This window comes from Rana temporaria, chromosome 10 (assembly GCF_905171775.1).
Source record: "Rana temporaria chromosome 10, aRanTem1.1, whole genome shotgun sequence".
Classification (NCBI taxonomy): Eukaryota; Metazoa; Chordata; class Amphibia; order Anura; family Ranidae; genus Rana; species Rana temporaria.
In genome coordinates, this window is record NC_053498.1 from 8,909,493 (window position 1) to 8,931,272 (window position 21,780).

At 46.5% G+C, this 21,780-nt stretch overlaps 1 protein-coding gene across 2 annotated transcripts in view; it reads left to right on the plus strand.

Annotated features, from left to right (window-relative positions):
• Positions 1–21,780, plus strand: part of GRAMD1A (GRAM domain containing 1A) — a 116,236-nt gene that overhangs the window by 47,019 nt on the left and 47,437 nt on the right. The window contains exons 2-6 of one of the 2 annotated variants that reach the window (XM_040327161.1): positions 8,874–9,141; positions 12,305–12,322; positions 18,968–19,052; positions 19,145–19,248; positions 21,296–21,391. In XM_040327161.1, coding sequence (XP_040183095.1) covers positions 8,874–9,141; positions 12,305–12,322; positions 18,968–19,052; positions 19,145–19,248; positions 21,296–21,391 — 571 coding nt within the window. Of the gene's footprint in view, positions 1–8,873; positions 9,142–12,301; positions 12,323–18,967; positions 19,053–19,144; positions 19,249–21,295; positions 21,392–21,780 lie in introns of both variants that reach the window. The other variant, XM_040327160.1, reaches the window with a different exon arrangement.

The following is a 21,780-nucleotide window of genomic DNA, read 5'->3' on the forward strand; positions in this document are numbered from 1 at the left end:
AGTGAAGTCGCCCCATTCAGACCAAATTTTCCTGTAATGCAAATATTTGCGGTGGCCGCGGCTCGCTCTGATGCACGCGGCCTCCAAGTAGTCGTCTCATTCATCAGCTGCAGAGGTTATGGTGACACGGCGGGGAGATGAATTGCGCTTCAACAAGGCAATACTTGGCTACTTATTAACCCAATAAAGCCGTAAATTATCTCCACGCTGACAACTGCTGCCCAAAAGATTACAGATTTACAGATTCTTAAAGGGAATCCCAACCCCAAAAATCTAAATGTATTCTATTGTAGCTTATCGGTGGCTGCATTGCTTTTCTATTTCCAGGCTTTTCTTTTTTTCTCTTTTATTTCACCTGATGATCCTGCCATTCCCACGCTTCCTGTCCTAGGGTGACAACGCTCTCTCACTGTACTGTCTATGGAGGAGTAGCGTTGTCACTCTAGGCCAGGACTCGAGAAATCCCGGTCGCCATGGCGACTAGAAATAGTGTCCAGGCGACTTGGCTTGTGAGCTGGCGCCATCTGGTGGTGAGCCGTTGGTATTACAAGTTATTACCACCAGATGTGGGAGCTGGCGCCATCTGGTGGTGAGCCGTTGGCATTACAAGTTATTACCACCAGATGTGTAAGCTGGCGCCATCTGGTGGTGGCCGTTGGTATTACAAGTTAAGCATTACAAGTTAAACAGCAATTCTAATGTCATTTTTCACTATTTTTCACTGCCATCTTCTTCCCTCTAATTAGAACCCCCAAACATTATATATATATTTTTTATCCTAACACCCTAGAGAATAAAATGGCGATCGTTGCAATACTTTCTGTCACGCCGTATTTGCGCAGCGGTCTTACAAGCGCACTTTTTTGGGAAAAAAATACACTTTTTTTAATTAAAAAAAACAAGACAACAGTAAAGTTATCCCCATTTTTTTTAATATTATGAAAGATAATGTTACGCCGAGTAAATTCATACCCAACACGTCACGCTTCAAAAGTGCGTCCGCTCGTGGAATGCCGACAAACTTTTACCCTTTAAAATCTTCATAGGCGACGTTTGAAAAAATCTACAGGTTGCATGTTTTGAGTTACAGAGGAGGTCTAGGGCTAGAATTATTGCTCTCGCTCTAACGATTGCGCCGATACCTCACATGTGTGGTTTGAATACCATTTACATATGCGGGCGCTGCTCAGGTATGTGTTCGCTTCTGCGCGCGATCTCGTCGGGACGGGACGCGTTTTCTGGCTCCTAACTTTTTTAGCTGGCTCCTAGATTCCAAGCAAATTTGTCAACCCTGATTTATTATGACATACTATATAATAAAAAATCATATATAATATATACTGTGTGTATGTGTGTGTATATATATATATAAGAAATCTCACGGGCTGTTAGCCTCCTGTGTTCCCTGATCGCGCTGACAACCACAACGCTGGTGTTTGTTTTTTTCGTGGGGGGGGGGGGTGTTTAGATACAATTTAAATATTAATTTCATGCGGTGAAATAAAAATCCCGTGCCAATGTCTGCTGGCGGCATTTTCCTTTTTTTGTGAGCGCAAAGTTTTGATGGAGGAAATGAAACAGCTGGGGGCGTATTTATAAAGCAATCAATCCGACAATCGGCAAACATTTACTGCGGGTAAATCTTCCAGGTGTCGGTGTGTTGTTATTGGCAGCGCTTGATTCCGGTCCCCGTTCTCACATCGCATGCGCTTCCGCTACGCGATTTTAAAAGTGCGATTCTGCGTGTCGCATCGGGGGCCATCCTTTTTCAGTTCAAGGGCCCGCCCAGTGCTTGTTTATTGCCCAAATAAGAAGCTCCTTTTCGGGCGACAAACTTCATCTAATTTTTAAAGGCTTTGCTAGGATTGTCGCACGATAATGGCGCCAGAATCGCATCACAGCGCATTTCGTGTGCCATTGAAGAAAAATGGTACCCAAACGCACGTCGGGTGACAAGCTTCATGCAATTTTTAAAGACTTGCCGGGATTGTCGCGCGACAATGGCGGCAGAATCGCATCACAGCGCATTTCGTGTGCCATTGAAGAATAATGGTACCCAAACGCACGTTGGGTGACAAGCTTCATGCAATTTTTAAAGACTTGCCGGGATTGTCGGCGACAATGGCGCCAGAATCGCATCACGTTGCATTTCATGTGCCATTGAAGAATAATGGTACCCAAACGCACGTTGGGTGACACGTTTCATGCAATTTTTAAAAACTTGCCGGGATTGTCGCGCGACAATGGCGGCAGAATCGCAACACGTTGCATTTCGTGCGCCATTGAAGTATAATAGCACCCAAACGCACGTCGCGTGTTTTGCAGTGATCGCCATGCGATTTAGAATCGCGGGCAGAATCACAGCAATTTTGCCCGCGATTCCAAAATTGCGAAATGTAAACGGAGCCTTACCGCCGGAGAACGTTTGGTGAAAGTCGCATTCACTGCTTTATAACTAGACCCCCCTTAGGGTGGCCCCCCGTTCACACTCGGTGTATCGGAATCGTGGACAGGCTCGCGCAATTTCCAAAATAACGGCAAAGGGGCAGATCCACAGAGCGAGTACGCGGCGTATCTACTGATACGCCGCGTACTTTCAAATTTCCCGCGTCGTATCTTTGGTTTGAATCCTCAAACCAAGATACGACGGCTTCTGGGTTAGATCCGTCAGGCGTACGCCTTCGTACGCCTTCGGATCTTAGATGCAATACTTCGGCGTTCGCTGGGTGGAGTTCTCGTCGTTTTCCGCGTCGGGTATGCAAATTAGCTATTTTCGTCGATCCACGAACGTACGCGCGGCCGTCGCATTCTCTTACGTCGTCTCTAGACGGCTTTTTCCGGCGTATAGTTAAAGCTGGTGTTTTGCGGCGTATCGTTAGACTTGCCATGTTAAGTATGGCCGTCGTTCCCGCGTTTATTTCGATTTTTTTTGCGTAAGTCGTCCGTGAATCGGGATGGACGTAATTCACGTCTATGTTAAAAAAAAAGGACGTCCTTGCGACGTCATTTAGTGCAATGCATGGCGGGAAATTTAAGGAACGGCGCATGCGCCGTTCATTCGGCGCGGGGACGCGCTTCATTTAAATGAAACACGCCCCCTAATCCCGGATTTGAATTACGCGCCGTTACGCCGCCAGAGAAAACTAAAGCCAGGTAAGGTACGGCGGCGTAGCGTATCTCTGATACGCTGCGCGGGTGCAGATCTCTGTGGATCTGCCCCAAAATGTGCAACTCCCTTATTTCTTAATGGCGCCCCCAAACACGGTGTGATTTTGCAACAATTGATGCAAGAGAAAACATGGGAAAATTGCCGCGAAACGCTTGATGGCAAACGCGCCTCGGCTCTTTTTTGGTGCGTTTTTGGAGTGGAGGGTAATCTGTTCAAAAACAAATGGCGCCACTCCAATAATGAGCGCAAAAAAAGCACGAAAAATGCAACGCGGGAGCGTCGCTCGAGTGCGAACGGGGGCCTTAAAGTGACTCCTTCATCTCGTTCCCAATGTGAGCGATGACCAGCAGACCCCCCCACCAGAGAGTTGGTGTCAATCGGTTTACACAATAGGAACTGCGATTACATAAACTCAGGGCGGCGTGACACCAGAAGGAAGAAGGACTGTTTGTGATCCTGTTAGGACGCGGCTGAGAAGGCGACGAGTAAACAGCCGGCTGTGCAAATGACGAGGATGTGCTAATTATTCGGAGGGGTTAATCAAGAAGCCTTCAGGGCGACGAATACAATGGGCTCAGTCCTGGCAGAGCCTACGGGACAGACAGGCGTCTGGGGGGGCCTCATACTGACTGGACAGAGCCCCTCTTAGGATTGTGAAGGTAGGTGCCCAGTGTGGCCCAAATGTGCTGAAAATGGGGGGGGGGGGGGGGGGCTCATTTATAGAATAGGAAGTGAGTATGACGAAATGGGTTTTGCAACAGGATGACCGATTTCAGATACGCTAATTTTTACTGAATGAGGGGGATATTGCATTGAGGAAAAGGACCTACTATTTTTTAAATCTTTATTTGGAGAGTTTTTGTATTATTTATTATTTTATTGTATTTTTTATTTATTTTATTGTATTTTTTTGTGTATTTCGGGTCATTTTGTTTATTTCATTTTTTTTAGTTAGAGTTGTATGTGTTTTATTTATATATTTATCTATGTATTTATTTTATTTTTGTTTTCTGTACTTCGTTTTTTTTTTTTTATTCAGAGTTGTATGTGTTTTATTTATGTATCTATGTATTCATTTTATTTTCAATGCATTGTCAGTCATTCCATTTTTTTCATTATTATTATTAAATGTATTTTGTTTTGTGTGTTTTGGGTTAGTTTATTTTTATTTTTATTTAGAGTTGTATGTGTTTTATTTATGTATCTATGTATTCATTTTATTTTCAATGCATTGTCAGTCATTCCATTTTTTTCATTATTATTATTAAATGTATTTTGTTTTGTGTGTTTTGGGTTAGTTTATTTTTATTTTTATTTAGAGTTGTATGTGTTTTATTTATTTACTTAACTATATATTCATTTTATTTTTGATGTATTGTCAAGTCATTCAATTTTTTTTTTTTTTGTTTTGTGTATTTTGGGTTATTTTTTTATTCAGAGTTGTATGTGTTTTTGATTATTTACTTATCTATGTATTCATTTTATTTTCGATGCATTGTCAGTCATTACATTTTTGTTTTTTATTTTTTAAATGTATTTTGTTTTGTGTATTTTTGGTTATTTTGGGGCAGATCCACATACATTTGCGTGGGCGCAGCGTATGTGAGATACGCTACGCCGCTGTAACTTACTTTTTTAATCTTTGAATCCACAAAGAATTTGCGCCGTAAGTTACGGCGGCGTAGTGTATCTCTCACGGCGTAACGGCGCGTAATTCAAATCGGCGAGTAGGGGGGCATGTTTCATTTAAATGAAGCGCGTCCCCGCGCCGAACGAACTGCGCATGCGCCGTCCCTAAATTTCCCGCCGTGTATTGCGCTAAATGATGCCGCAAGGACGTCATTGTTTTGCCGTGGACGTAAATTACGTCCAGCCCTATTCACGGACGACTTACGCAAATAAAATAAAATATTTTCAAATTCGATGCGGGAACGACGGCCATACTTAACATTGAGTACGCCTCATAACAGTAGCTTTAACTATACGTCAGAAAAAGCCGAACGCAAACGACGTAAAAAAATGCACCGGCCGGACGTACGTTCGTGGATCGCCGTAACTAGCTAATTTGCATACTCGACACGGATTTCGACGGGAACGCCACCTAGCGGCCGCCGAAAAATTGCAGCTTAGATCCGACGGCGTACTAAGGCCCGGTACACATGAGCAAACATGTACGATGAAACCGGTCCGTCGGACCGTTTTCACCGTACATGCCTGCCAGAGGGCTTCTGTACGATGGTTGTACTAACCATCGTACAGAAGTCCGCGCGTAAACAATACGCGGGGCGTGTCCGCGTCGTCGCCGCCGCGACGATGACGCGGAGACGTGGGCGGGCCTGCCATTTAAAGGCTTCCACGCATGCGTCGAAGTCATTCGGCGCATGCGAGGGACGGCGGGCGCCTGGACATGTACGGTAGGTCTGTACTGACGACCGTACATCTCCGAGCGGGCAGGATTCCAGCGGACGGTTTTAAAACACGTCCAGGAATATTTGCCCGCTGGGAAAAGGCCCGGCGGGCAAATGTTTGCTGGAATTCGGCCCGCTCGCGCCTACACACGACCGAACATGTATGCTGAAACTGGCCCGCGGACCAGTTTCAGCATACATGTTTGGTCGTGTGTACGGGGCCTAAGACGTACGCCTGTCGGATCTAGCCGAGATGTCGTCGTATCTTGTTTTGTGGATACCAAAACAAAGATACGACGCGGGAAATTTCAAATTACGCCGGCGTATCAAGAGATACGCTGGCGTAATTTCTTTGAGGATCTGCCCCTGTGTGTTTTATTTATTTGTATTGCATTGTCAATCTCTTTGGAAAAATAAAATAAAAGAATGCGGTCCATGGTACTCGGCATATCATGGGGTAAAGACACATGACGTCAATATGTGGTTTCACGTGCCTTGCGTTTATGCGATTTTTTGTATGTATTTTTTGTGTCATTGTGTGTGTATATTGTATATGATTTCATTAGGTATAGTAAACGTTCTTTCCTAATACTATTTCCTAATACTATTTCCTGGTACACATCTCTCATTTAAAGTCCTTAAATGACCTCCCTATTTTGTTGACACTGTGATACAAATCCAACACCGCGCTTTATATCTTGAGGGGTAGATCCTCGTACAGCGGCGCATTAATGCCCCGGGCGTAGCGTATCTAAGATACACTACGCCGCTGCAACTTACTTTGTTTTGCTTTGAATCCTCAACGAATTTGCGCAGTAAGTTACGGCGGCGTAGTGTATCTCTTGCGGCGTAAGGGCGCGGAATTAAAATGGATGTAATGGGGGCGTGTTTTATGTAAATATGTCGTGACCCGACGTAAACAACGTTTTTTTTTAACTGCGCATGTGCCGTCTCTGGGGGTATCCCAGTGCGCATGCTCGAAATTTAACCGGAACAAGCTTACGACGGTGACGTCATTGTACGCAAATCCCTATTCGCGAACGACTTACGCAAACAACGTAAAAAATTAAAAATTGTACGCGGGAACGACGGCCATGCTTAACATTGAGTACGCCACCAAATAGCAGCTTTAACTATACACCGGAAAAAGCCGAACGCAAACGACGGAAAAAAATGCGCCGGGCCGACGTACGTTCGTGGATCGCCATAACTAACTAATTTGCATACTCGACGCAGATTTCAACAGAAACGCCACCTAATAGCCGCTGAAAAATTGCAGCTTAGATCCGACGGCGTACCAAGACGTACGCCTGTCGGACCGAGCCCAGATGCCGTCGTATCTTGTTTTGTGGATACAAAACAAAGATACAACGCGGGAAATTTAAAATTACGCCGGCGTGTCAATAGATACACCGGCGTAATCCTTTTGTGGATCTGCCCCTATATGTCTACTCTACTCTACATTGATTGGCCTCATTTAAGGTCCCCCTGACCCAATTCTCTTGTTCATTGTCAATCATTCTGTTTTTGTTTTGTTTTTATGTTATATTTATTGTTTTGTTCCCCTTATTTTATTTAGTGCTATTTTTATTTATTTATTTGCATATTATGGATCATTTAACTTTTATTTAGTGTTCTTTTTTCTTTCTTTTTTGGTGTATTTTGGGTATTTTGTTCCCTTTTTTGATGCATTTTTAATTCAATTTGTATTTAGTGCTCTATATTTGATATTTTTTTTTTAAATTTATGGTGTATTTTGGGGCATTTAGCTTTTTATTTAGTGTTCTTTTTGTGTTTTTGCTTCCTTTTTGTGGTGTATTTGGCTATTGTGTTCCCTTTTTGATGCATTTCCGGTCAACTTGTTTTCTATTTAGTGCTCTATTGTATTTGTTTACATTTTTATCTCAGTTTTTTTTTTTGCATATTTGGGTCTTTATTCTTTTTTTTTTTTGGGGGGGGGGGGGGTTGTGTGCCATTTTTTCCTTTTTTTAATGCATTTTGGGTACATTTAATTTGTATTTAGTGCTCTATATTTGATTTTTTTTCAAATGTATGGTGTATTTTGGGGCATTTAGCTTTTTATTTAGTGTTCTTTTTGTGTTTTTGCTTCCTTTTTGTGGTGTATTTGGATATTTTGTTCCCTTTCTGATGCATTTCCGGTCAATTTGTTTTCTATTTAGTGCTCTATTGTATTTTTTTTTACATTTTTATCTCAGTTTGTTTTTGTATATTTGGGCCTTTATTCTTTTTTTTGGGGGGGGGGGGGGGGGGTATATTGTGGGCCATTTTTTTTCCTTTTTTTATTGCATTTTGGGTAAATTTAATTTGTATTTAGTGTTCTATATTTGATTTTTTTTTTTCAAATTTATGGTGTATTTTGGAGCATTTAGCTTTTTATTTTTCTGGTTTTTTTTTTGTATATTTGGGTCATGTAACATTTATTTTGTGCTTTTTTTGTGTTTTTATTCTTTTTGGGGGGGTATATTTTTGGCCATTTTTCTTTTTGTATGCATTTTGTGTTAATTCAATTTGTACTTAGTGCTACATTTTTTAGTGTATTTTGGAGCATTTAGCTTTTTATTTAGTGTTCTTTTTGTGTTATTTTTGTTCTTCCTCTTTTGGTGTATTTTGGGGCATCTATCTTTTTATTTAGTGTTCTTTTTGTATTTTTTCTTCCATTTCTGATGTATTTTGGGGTATTATGTTTTGTTTGTTTTTTGGGGGGTATATTTTGGGCCTTTTTTGTTGTTTTTTATGCATTTTCTGTCAAATCAATTTGTATTTAGTGCTCTATATTTAGTTATTTGTTTTTCAAATTTATGGTATATTTTGAAGTATTTAGCTTTTTATTTAGTGTTCTTTTTGTGTTTTTTCTTCCTTTCCTGATGTATTTTGGGGTATTTTGTTTTGTTCCGCCCTTACCAATAGCATTTTGTAGTAAATTGCTTAGTAAGGGTGGATGGTGTTCTCACTTCAGTCATGAGATCTATGGAGGTCTCAGCTCCACCCATCAGCTTCTTAAGGGGATTGCATGGCCTCCCCCACTCTGACCGCTACATTTTCTATTTTTATTTTTTTACATTGCAGAGAATGCAGCAGGAGGAGTGAGACTTGCTTGTTTCACAGAGTATTGGGTGCTTGGGTTTATTACTGTCCCCAGAGAATTCAAGTTACCAGAATCCACCCAAAACAGAATTATCACTTATGAACAGTGCTGACCTTTATAACATTTGCAGGCTGATTGATCGATTGTATCAATGTGGGAATTAATATCGGAATATTTCTTTTCTTTTCAGCACTGGCAGTTTCACCCCGCGCAGCACGCCCAGCAACTCCCCCGCTGTGCGGAGGCGTCTGGTGGGCAGCGAATCGGAAAACATGGTGGAGAAGGGCTCGGAATGCTCCAACGAGAGGGGCTCCGGAACGCTCACCCCGACTTCCCCTCCTCCCGGCACCCTGCCCATCAACCAGGGCAATGCCCAGCTGCCCACCCAAACCAACTCCCAGCCCGGGACACCCCTCCCCCCGCAGTTCGGAGGACGGGGCTTTATACGGAACAGCAAGGTGAGCAATGATCAGAATCTGCACCATCAATATATCGGTACTGATCAGAATCTGCATTATATCAGTATTGATCAGAATCTATTATCTATATATCAGTATTGATCAGAATCTGTATTATCTATATATCAGTACTAGGGTTGTCCCGATACCAATTTTTTAGGCCTGAGTACAAGTACCGATACTTTTTTTTACAATGTACTCGCCGATTCCGATTACTGATCCTTTTTTTTTAAATGTGTCCCCAAATGCAGCCTTGTGTCCCCAAATGCAGCCTTGTGTAGCCTTGTGTCCCAAATAGAGCCATGTGTAGCCTTGTGTCCCCCAAATGCAGCATTGTGTCCCAAATACAGTCATGTGTAGCCTTGTGTCCCCCAAATGCAGCATTGTGTCCCCAAATGCAGCCTTGTGTCCCAAATGCAGCCATGTGTAGCCTTGTGTCCCCAAATGCAGCCTTGTGTAGCCTTGTGTCCCAAATGCAGCCTTGTGTCCCCAAATGCAGCCATGTGTAGCCTTGTGTATCCCAAATGCAGCCTTGTGTCCCCAAATGCATGCCCCTGGTGTAGCCTTGTGTCCCAAATGCAGCCTTGGGTCCCCAAATGCAGCCATGTGTAGCCTTGTATCCCAAATGCAGCCTTGTGTCCCCAAATGCATGCCCCTGGTGTAGCCTTGTGTCCCAAATGCAGCCTTGTGTCCCCAAATGCAGCCTTGTGTAGCCTTGTGTCCCAAATACAGCCATGTGTAGCCTTGTGTCCCCAAATGCAGCCATGTGTCCCCAAATGCAGCCTTGTGTCCCCAAATGCAGCCATGTGCAGCCTTGTGTCCCCAAATGCAGCTATGTGTCCCCAAATGCAGCCATGTGTAGCCTTGTTTCTCAAATGCAGCCTTGTGTCCCCAAATGCAGCCTTGTGTAGCCCTGTGTCCCCAAATGCAGCCTTGTGTCCCCAAATGCAGCCATGTGTAGCCCTGTGTCCCCAAATGCAGCCTTGTGTAGCCTTGTGTCCCAAATGCAGCCATGTGTAGCCTTGTGTCCCCAAATGCAGCCATGTGTCCCCAAATGCAGCCTTGTGTCCCAAATGCAGCCATGTGCAGCCTTGTGTCCCCAAATGCAGCCTTGTGTCCTCAAATGCAGCCATGTGTAGCCTTGTGTCCCAAATGCAACCTTGTGTCCCCAAATGCAGCCATGTGTAGCCTTGTGTCCCAAATGCAGCCATGTGCAGCCTTGTGTCCCCAAATGCAGCCTTGTGTCCCAAGTGCAGCCATGTGTAGCCTTGTGTCCCAAATGCAGCCATGTGTCCCCAAATGCAGCCTTGTGTAGCCTTGTTTCCCCAATGCAGCCATGTGTAGCCTTGTGTCCCCAATGCAGCCTTGTGTCCCCAAATACAGCCATGTGTAGCCTTGTGTCCCCAATGCAGCCATGTGTCCCCAAACGCAGCCTTGTGTCCCCAATTGTGTCCCCAAATGCAGCCTTGTGTAGGCCCCCAGTGGCCTAGCTGTGTAGGCAAAGTGAGAGCCCCCCCACCACCGCCGCCGCTGTCTAGTTGATCAGGGCACAGGGGAGCATAACAGCTTTCATTTCAATAGCTGTGTGATCCCCGCCGCACGTCGTCATATATAGCCCCTCTCCCTTGTCCGGGCACTTTGATAGACAAATCACCCGTCGTCACCCTAGCCCCTCCCGGACAAGGGGGAGGGGCTATATATGACAACGCGCGGCAGGGAACACACAGCTATTTAAATTGAATCTGTCCTGCTCTCTGCCCACCTCTCAGCTCGCTCTCCGCCCCCCTCTCAGCTCGCTCTCCGCCCCCTCTCAGCCCGCTCTCCGCCCCCCTCTCAGCCCGCTCTCCGCCCCCCTCTCAGCTCGCTCTCCGCCCCCCTCTCAGCCCGCTCTCCTCCCCCCTCTCAGCCCGCTCTCCGCCCCCCTCTCAGCCCGCTCTCCGCCCCCCTCTCAGCTCGCTCTCCGCCCCCCTCTCAGCTCGCTCTCCGCCCCCCTCTCAGCCCGCTCTCCGCCCCCTCTCAGCCCGCTCTCCGCCCACCTCTCAGCTCGCTCTCCGCCCCCCTCTCAGCTCGCTCTCCGCCCCCCTCTCAGCCCGCTCTCCGCTCCCCTCTCAGCCCGCTCTCCGCCCCCCTCTCAGCCCGCTCTCCTCCCCCCTCTCAGCCCGCTCTCCGCCCCCCTCTCAGCCCGCTCTCCGCCCCCCTCTCAGCTCGCTCTCCGCCCCCTCTCAGCTCGCTCTCCGCCCCCCTCTCAGCCCGCTCTCCGCCCCCTCTCAGCCCGCTCTCCGCCCACCTCTCAGCTCGCTCTCCGCCCCCCTCTCAGCTCGCTCTCCGCCCCCCTCTCAGCCCGCTCTCCGCTCCCCTCTCAGCCCGCTCGTCACTCCCCAAAATAGTATCAGGTCAAGCATCGGGAGCATTTCCGCGAGTACAAGTACTCACGGAAATGCTCAGTATCGGTATCGGGACAACCCTAATCAGTACTGATAAGAATCTGTATTATCTATATATCAGTACTGATCAGAATCTATTATCTATATATCAGTACTGATCAGAATCTATTATCAATATATCAGTATTGATCAGAATCTGTATTATCTATATATCAGTACTGATCAGAATCTATTATCTATATATCAGTACTGATCAGAATCTATTATCTATATATCAGTACTGATCAGAATCTATTATCTATATATCATTTGGGCCTCCTTGTTGGGACGGGAGAGCCCGGGTGGAACTGCAGAAGGCGGCAGGAGTTTTAAAAATGATAAACAATGTAAAAAAGTACATTTATTTCATTTGCAACTATCCGGCTTTGTACTTCCTAATTAATGGAACATCAGAAAAATACTTTGTAGCACATTAGAGTACTGTATACTTACAGTGAGAAGGTTGCCCTCTTGTGGTTCAGACAGTATTTGCTGCCTTCACATTCTGAAATGCTGTGTCCTGACTGTCTCCGGGCCTCCATCTTCAGGACATCAAAAATACTGAAGCCACAGGATCAGCATGACAGCCATGGAAAGATTCCTGTTTTTTGTTTTTGTTTTTTTTTATTTTTATTTTTTTTATTGAATATCAAGCAGTCAGCCATGTTTGTTCTCAGTGACTGATGCAGTCTTTTGATGATCTGGTATTAATCGTCTATTTTTCTCCTTTTTCCCAGAAGATGCAGAGCTGGTACAGTGTAAGTATCTGGATGTCCTCCTGTCCTTCTCATCGCATGGCCCCCAGACACCCTCACACAACTCTACCTCTATGTTAGATTCTAGTGGTACAAGCACCTAAAACCTCCCCACAACCTCCATTGGAACTCCCAACAATTACGTAGTGCCAGTGTCTGTCTGATTGGTTACAAGCGTATAAAGGTGGGCGGAGACAACCGAAACTCCCAGGTGTGCAGAATCAGGTATATCAAGGAGAGGAGGAGTTGGGAACACATAAAGGTGGACGGGGACACCCAAAATTTCCAAGAGGAGTGTTCAGGATCAGAGTCAGGAATATCAAGGAGGGGAGGAGTCGGGAACACACAAAGGAGGCGGAGGCACACAAAACTCATAGGTGTGCGGAAACAGAATCAGGAATATCAGGGAGAGGAGGATCTCCTGAGTGTGCAGGATCAGAGTCAGGAATATCAAGGAAGGGAGGAGCTGGGAACACATAAAGGTGGGCGGGGACACCCAATTTCCAGGAGGACAGGAACAGAATCAAGAATATCAAGAAGGGGAGGAGCCGGGAACACAGAAAGGTGGGTAAGGTCACCCAAAACTCTCAGGTGTGCAGGAACAGAATCAGGAATATTAAGGAGTGGAGGAGCTGAGAATACACAAAAGGTGGGTGGGACACCCAAATCTCCTGAGTGTGCAGGATCAGAGCCAGGAATATCAAGGAGAGGAGGATCTGAGAACAAGCAAAGGTCAGCAGGAACAGAGTTAGGAACATTAGGGAAAGGAGGAGCTGGGAACACACAAAGGTGGGCGGGAACACCCAAATCTCCTGAGTGTGCAGGATCAGAGTCAGGAATATCAAGGAGGGGAGGAGCTGGGAACACATAAAGGAGGTGGGGACACCAAAAAGGTCTAAGGCATGCAGGAACAAAATCACGAATATCAAGGAGAGGAGGAGCCGGGAACACACAAAGGTGGGCGGTGACACCCAAATCTCCTGACTGTACAGGAACAGAATCAGGAATATCAGGAAGAGGAGGAGTTGGGAACACACAAAGGTGGAAGGGGACACCCAGCGTCAGAATATCAGGAAGAGGAGGAGTTGGGAACACACAAAGGTGGAAGGGGACACCCAGCGTCAGAAATATCAGGAAGAGGAGGAGTTGGGAACACACAAAGGTGGAAGGGGACACCCAGAGTCAGAAATATCAGGAAGAGGAGGAGTTGGGAACACACAAAAGGTGGAAGGGGACACCCAGAATCAGAATATCAGGAAGAGGAGGAGTTGGGAACACACAAAGGTGGAAGGGGACACCCAGCGTCAGAAATGTCAGGAAGAGGAGGAGTTGGGAACACACAAAAGGTGGAAGGGGACACCCAGCGTCAGAATATCAGGAAGAGGAGGAGTTGGGAACACACAAAGGTGGAAGGGGACACCCAGAGTCAGAAATATCAGGAAGAGGAGGAGTTGGGAACACACAAAGGTGGAAGGGGGCACCCAGAGTCAGAAATATCAGGAAAAGGAGGAGTTGGGAACACACAAAGGTGGAAAGGGACACCCAGCGTCAGAAATATCAGGAAAAGGAGGAGTTGGGAACACACAAAAGGTGGAAGGGGACACCCAGCATCAGAAATGTCAGGAAGAGGAGGAGTTGGGAACACACAAAAGGTGGAAGGGGACACCCAGAGTCAGAATATCAGGAAGAGGAGGAGTTGGGAACACACAAAGGTGGAAGGGGACACCCAGAGTCAGAAATATCAGGAAGAGGAGGAGTTGGGAACACACAAAGGTGGAAGGGGACAACCAACATCAGAAATACCAGGAAGAGGAGGAGTTGGGAACACACAAAAGGTGGAAGGGGACACCCAGCATCAGAAATATCAGGAAGAGGAGGAGTTGGGAACACACAAAGGTGGAAGGGGACACCCAGCGTCAGAAATATCAGGAAGAGGAGGAGTTGGGAACACACAAAGGTGGAAGGGGACACCCAGCGTCAGAAATATCAGGAAGAGGAGGAGTTGGGAACACACAAAGGTGGAAGGGGACACCCAGAGTCAGAAATATCAGGAAGAGGAGGAGTTGGGAACACACAAAAGGTGGAAGGGGACACCCAGAGTCAGAATATCAGGAAGAGGAGGAGTTGGGAACACACAAAAGGTGGAAGGGGACACCCAGAGTCAGAATATCAGGAAGAGGAGGAGTTGGGAACACACAAAGGTGGATGGGGACACCCAGCGTCAGAAATATCAGGAAGAGGAGGAGTTGGGAACACACAAAGTTGGAAGGGGACACCCAGAGTCAGAAATATCAGGAAGAGGAGGAGTTGGGAACACACAAAAGGTCGAAGGGGACAACCAGAGTCAGAATATCAGGAAGAGGAGGAGTTGGGAACACACAACGTTGGAAGGGGACACCCAGCGTCAGAATATCAGGAAGAGGAGGAGTTGGGAACACACAAAGGTGGAAGGGGACACCCAGAGTCAGAATATCAGGAAGAGGAGGAGTTGGGAACACACAAAAGGTGGAAGGGGACACCCAGAGTCAGAATATCAGGAAGAGGAGGAGTTGGGAACACACAACGTTGGAAGGGGACACCCAGCGTCAGAATATCAGGAAGAGGAGGAGTTGGGAACACACAAAGGTGGAAGGGGACACCCAGAGTCAGAATATCAGGAAGAGGAGGAGTTGGGAACACACAAAGGTGGAAGGGGACACCCAGAGTCAGAAATATCAGGAAGAGGAGGAGTTGGGAACACACAAAGGTGGAAGGGGGCACCCAGAGTCAGAATATCAGGAAGAGGAGGAGTTGGGAACACACAAAGGTGGAAGGGGACACCCAGAGTCAGAAATATCAGGAAGAGGAGGAGTTGGGAACACACAAAGGTGGAAGGGGGCACCCAGAGTCAGAAATATCAGGAAAAGGAGGAGTTGGGAACACACAAAGGTGGAAAGGGACACCCAGCGTCAGAAATATCAGGAAAAGGAGGAGTTGGGAACACACAAAAGGTGGAAGGGGACACCCAGAGTCAGAAATATCAGGAAGAGGAGGAGTTGGGAACACACAAAGGTGGAAGGGGACACCCAGAGTCAGAATATCAGGAAGAGGAGGAGTTGGGAACACACAAAGGTGGAAGGGGACACCCAGAGTCAGAAATATCAGGAAGAGGAGGAGTTGGGAACACACAAAGGTGGAAGGGGACACCCAACATCAGAAATACCAGGAAGAGGAGGAGTTGGGAACACACAAAAGGTGGAAGGGGACACCCAGAGTCAGAATATCAGGAAGAGGAGGAGTTGGGAACACACAACGTTGGAAGGGGACACCCAGCGTCAGAATATCAGGAAGAGGAGGAGTTGGGAACACACAAAGGTGGAAGGGGACACCCAGAGTCAGAATATCAGGAAGAGGAGGAGTTGGGAACACACAAAGGTGGAAGGGGACACCCAGAGTCAGAAATATCAGGAAGAGGAGGAGTTGGAAACACACAAAGGTGGAAGGGGGCACCCAGAGTCAGAATATCAGGAAGAGGAGGAGTTGGGAACACACAAAGGTGGAAGGGGACACCCAGAGTCAGAAATATCAGGAAGAGGAGGAGTTGGGAACACACAAAGGTGGAAGGGGACACCCAGCGTCAGAAATGTCAGGAAGAGGAGGAGTTGGGAACACACAAAAGGTGGAAGGGGACACCCAGCGTCAGAATATCAGGAAGAGGAGGAGTTGGGAACACACAAAGGTGGAAGGGGACACCCAGCATCAGAAATGTCAGGAAGAGGAGGAGTTGGGAACACACAAAAGGTGGAAGGGGACACCCAGAGTCAGAATATCAGGAAGAGGAGGAGTTGGGAACACACAAAGGTGGAAGGGGACACCCAGAGTCAGAAATATCAGGAAGAGGAGGAGTTGGGAACACACAAAGGTGGAAGGGGACACCCAACATCAGAAATACCAGGAAGAGGAGGAGTTGGGAACACACAAAAGGTGGAAGGGGACACCCAGCGTCAGAAATATCAGGAAGAGGAGGAGTTGGGAACACACAAAGGTGGAAGGGGACACCCAGCGTCAGAAATATCAGGAAGAGGAGGAGTTGGGAACACACAAAGGTGGAAGGGGACACCCAGAGTCAGAATATCAGGAAGAGGAGGAGTTGGGAACACACAAAGGTGGAAGGGGACACCCAGCGTCAGAAATATCAGGAAGAGGAGGAGTTGGGAACACACAAAGGTGGAAGGGGACACCCAGCGTCAGAAATATCAGGAAGAGGAGGAGTTGGGAACACACAAAGGTGGAAGGGGACACCCAGCGTCAGAAATATCAGGAAGAGGAGGAGTTGGGAACACACAAAGGTGGAAGGGGACACCCAGAGTCAGAATATCAGGAAGAGGAGGAGTTGGGAACACACAAAGGTGGAAGGGGACACCCAGCGTCAGAATATCAGGAAGAGGAGGAGTTGGGAACACACAAAGGTGGAAGGGGACACCCAGCATCAGAAATGTCAGGAAGAGGAGGAGTTGGGAACACTCAAAGGTGGAAGGGGACACCCAGAGTCAGAAATATCAGGAAGAGGAGGAGTTGGGAACACACAAAGGTGGAAGGGGACACCCAGCGTCAGAAATATCAGGAAGAGGAGGAGTTGGGAACACACAAAGGTGGAAGGGGACACCCAGAGTCAGAAATATCAGGAAGAGGAGGAGTTGGGAACACACAAAAGGTGGAAGGGGACACCCAGAGTCAGAATATCAGGAAGAGGAGGAGTTGGGAACACACAAAAGGTGGAAGGGGACACCCAGAGTCAGAATATCAGGAAGAGGAGGAGTTGGGAACACACAAAGGTGGATGGGGACACCCAGCGTCAGAAATATCAGGAAGAGGAGGAGTTGGGAACACACAAAGTTGGAAGGGGACACCCAGAGTCAGAAATATCAGGAAGAGGAGGAGTTGGGAACACACAAAAGGTGGAAGGGGACACCCAGAGTCAGAATATCAGGAAGAGGAGGAGTTGGGAACACACAACGTTGGAAGGGGACACCCAGCGTCAGAATATCAGGAAGAGGAGGAGTTGGGAACACACAAAGGTGGAAGGGGACACCCAGAGTCAGAATATCAGGAAGAGGAGGAGTTGGGAACACACAAAAGGTGGAAGGGGACACCCAGAGTCAGAATATCAGGAAGAGGAGGAGTTGGGAACACACAACGTTGGAAGGGGACACCCAGCGTCAGAATATCAGGAAGAGGAGGAGTTGGGAACACACAAAGGTGGAAGGGGACACCCAGAGTCAGAATATCAGGAAGAGGAGGAGTTGGGAACACACAAAGGTGGAAGGGGACACCCAGAGTCAGAAATATCAGGAAGAGGAGGAGTTGGGAACACACAAAGGTGGAAGGGGGCACCCAGAGTCAGAAATATCAGGAAAAGGAGGAGTTGGGAACACACAAAGGTGGAAAGGGACACCCAGCGTCAGAAATATCAGGAAAAGGAGGAGTTGGGAACACACAAAAGGTGGAAGGGGACACCCAGAGTCAGAAATATCAGGAAGAGGAGGAGTTGGGAACACACAAAGGTGGAAGGGGACACCCAGCGTCAGAAATATCAGGAAAAGGAGGAGTTGGGAACACACAAAAGGTGGAAGGGGACACCCAGAGTCAGAAATATCAGGAAGAGGAGGAGTTGGGAACACACAAAGGTGGAAGGGGACACCCAGAATCAGGAATATCAGGAAGAGGAGGAGTTGGGAACACACAAAGGTGGAAGGGGACACCCAGTATCAGGAATATCAGGAAGAGGAGGAGTTGGGAACACACAAAGGTGGAAGGGGACACCCAGAGTCAGAAATATCAGGAAGAGGAGGAGTTGGGAACACACAAAGGTGGAATGGGACACCCAGAATCAGGAATATCAGGAAGAGGAGGAGTTGGGAACACACAAAGGTGGAAGGGGACACCCAGAATCGGGAATATCAGGAAGAGGAGGAGTTGCGAACACACAAAGGTGGAAGGGGACACCCAACATCAGAAATACCAGGAAGAGGAGGAGTTGGGAACACACAAAGGTGGATGGGGACACCCAGTATCAGGAATATCAGGAAGAGGAGGAGTTGGGAACACACAAAGGTGGAAGGGGACACCCAGCGTCAGAAATATCAGGAAGAGGAGGAGTTGGGAACACACAAAAGGTGGATGGGGACACCCAGAGTCAGAAATATCAGGAAAAGGAGGAGTTGGGAACACACAAAGGTGGAAGGGGACACCCAGAATCAGGAATATCAGGAAGAGGAGGAGTTGGGAACACACAAAGGTGGAAGGGGACACCCAGAATCAGGAATATCAGGAAGAGGAGGAGTTGGGAACACACAAAGGTGGAAGGGGACAACCAGAGTCAGAAATATCAGGAAGAGGAGGAGTTGGGAACACACAAAGGTGGAAGGGGACACCCAGCGTCAGAATATAAGCGAGATCTCACTGGTGGAGCATTCAAGCCCCATAAGATTTTGGGGGCCGACTTCGCTTACCAGACTCCACCTCTACCTAAACTTTCACTTTTGGGTGGACTTACCCTTTAAGGTTAAGCTTACCCTACTCACATATATATATAACATTTACCAAAAGCCAGTAGATTCATTTAAGGCTATGGCCCGGCCTCCTCTTAGCCTTCTGTATGTCCCGTAGATGTTGAGCCCGACCTACAAGCAGCGAAATGAAGACTTCCGCAAGATCTTTAAGAAGCTGCCGGATTCCGAGCGTCTGATAGTGGGTGAGTGTCATTATTCCCGGAGTCGTGATCTCACCACACAACACATACAATTGTAACACTAATCTCTGTACTCCTCGATCCCCACCCACCAGATTACTCGTGTGCGCTCCAGAAAGACATCCTCCTCCAGGGAAGACTCTACTTGTCGGAGAATTGGATCTGTTTCTATAGCAATATTTTCCGCTGGGAGACCACGGTGAGTGAAGCGCCAACCGACGCATTTTGTTCCCTTCCTCGGGCTTTGTTATAAGTGTTTAAACAACAGCTGTGAAAATTGTCGAGCGACTCGCGGGAACGGCGGGCGAGTCAAACGCTGGAATAAATTCTGGCTGAGCTGATCGGGGTTTGTACTGTATGTAGCGTGTGAAGGGGCAGAACGATATCTTAGTGAGGAAATTCCATCGTTATTTATTACAGGTATTTATATTGGGCCAGTCCCATCCAGGGGCGGACTGACAACTCATGGGGCCCCCCGGGCAATAGGAGATTATGGGGTCACACAGTATACACACATACAGTATACACACACAGTATACACACATAGTATACATACACACAGTATACACACATAGTATACATACACACAGTATACACACAGTGTACACACACAGTATACACACATTATACACACACAGTATACATACAGTATACACACATACAGTATACACACACAGTATACACACACAGTATACATACACATTATACACACACAGTATACACACACAGTATACACACACAGTATACACACACAGTATACACACATACAGTATACACACACAGTATACATACACATTATACACACACAGTATACATACACAGTATACACACACAGTATACATACAATATACACACACATTTTACACACACAGTATACATACACACACAGTATACCTACACACAGTATACACACACATTATACACACACAGTATACATACACATTTTACACACACAGTATACATACACAGTATACACACACAGTATACACACAGTATACACACACAGTATACATACACATTATACACACACAGTATACATACACATTATACACACACAGTATACATACACAGTATACACACACAGTATACATACAGTATACACACACATTTTACACACACAGTATACATACACACACAGTATACCTACACACAGTATACACACACACACATTATACACACACACACACAGTATACCTACACACAGTATACACACACATTATACACACACAGTATACATACACATTTTACACACACACAGTATACACACACAATTTACACACACAGTATACATACACAGTATACACACACATTATACACACACACAGTATACACACACAATTTACACACACAGTATACATACACACAGTATACAGACACAGTATACATACACACAGAATACACACACAGACACACAGTATACACATACACACACTGAAAAGGTACTGGAGAGGCGGGGCAGCTATAATCTTGGGATTTTAAAAAACACAGATTTTTACATACTGTCCCTGGTTTTACTGAGGCTGGCAACCCTGATGGGGCCCCCTAGTGGCATGGGGCCCTCGGCAGTGCCTGAGTGCCCGAATGGTCAGTCCGCCCCTGGTCCCATCAGTCCCTAACCCCCTAAGTAGCTTACAATGTAAAGTCCCTATTTCGCATGCATATACTAAGGCCAGTTTAGACAGGAGCCATCTAACCCACCAGCATGCCTTTGGATTGCGGGAAGAAACTTATGCAAGGGCAGCATGCAAACCCCATGCAGATGGTGTCCTGAAACAAACTGGGGGCCCAAAGTGTGTTCTGGACATAGCAGGAAACAGTCACAGCCTCTTTGGGCTGGGCAGGGCTGCCGTTAGAAACCACGGTGGCTCCATACTTCCAACCTGACACTGAGGTTCCGATCACTCATTGTGTTCATTCAGGAAAGGAAGGGGCTGGTAAATATGACATATTTACCAGCCCCTTCCCCCACTCTCCATATTTAAGGATCCTATTGTGTGCTTGCAACTGCCAGCAGGAAGGAGCCAGCAGCACTGCGGGGATAGGGGGGACACAGGGGGGCCTGGGCAGTAGGCATAGGGGTGCATTGGGCTGGGCAGGGCCATGCCGCAGTTAAAAACCTTGGTGCTCCATACTTACAACCTGACACTGAGGTTCCGATCACTCATTGTGTTCATTCAGGAAAGGGGCTGGTAAATACAACATAATACACATAAAAGTGAATTTTAATATTTTTTTGGGAATTGCAGATCACTATCCAGCTGAAGGACATCCGATGTATAAAAAAGGAAAAGACGGCGAAACTGATTCCCAACGCCATCCAAGTTTGCACTGAGAATGAAAAGGTGAGCGGCTTACATGACATTTAACCACTTACAGGCCGAGCCTCTTTCTAAGATTTGGTGTTTACAAGTTAAAAACTGTTTTTTTGTTGCTAGAAAATTACTTAGAACCCCCAAATATTATATATATATATTTTTTTTTCTAACACCCTAGAGAATAAAATGGCGGTAGTTGCAATATGTTTTGTCACACCATATTTGTCTTACAAGCGCACTTTTTTTGGGAAAAAAACAAACGATTTTTTAAATAAAAACATAAGACAACAGTAAAGTTAAATATTTTTTTTTATATTGTGAAAGATAATGTTACGCCGAGTAAATTGGTACCCAACATGTCACGCTCCGAAGTTGCGCCCGCTCGAGGATCGGCGACAAACTTTTACCCTTAAAAA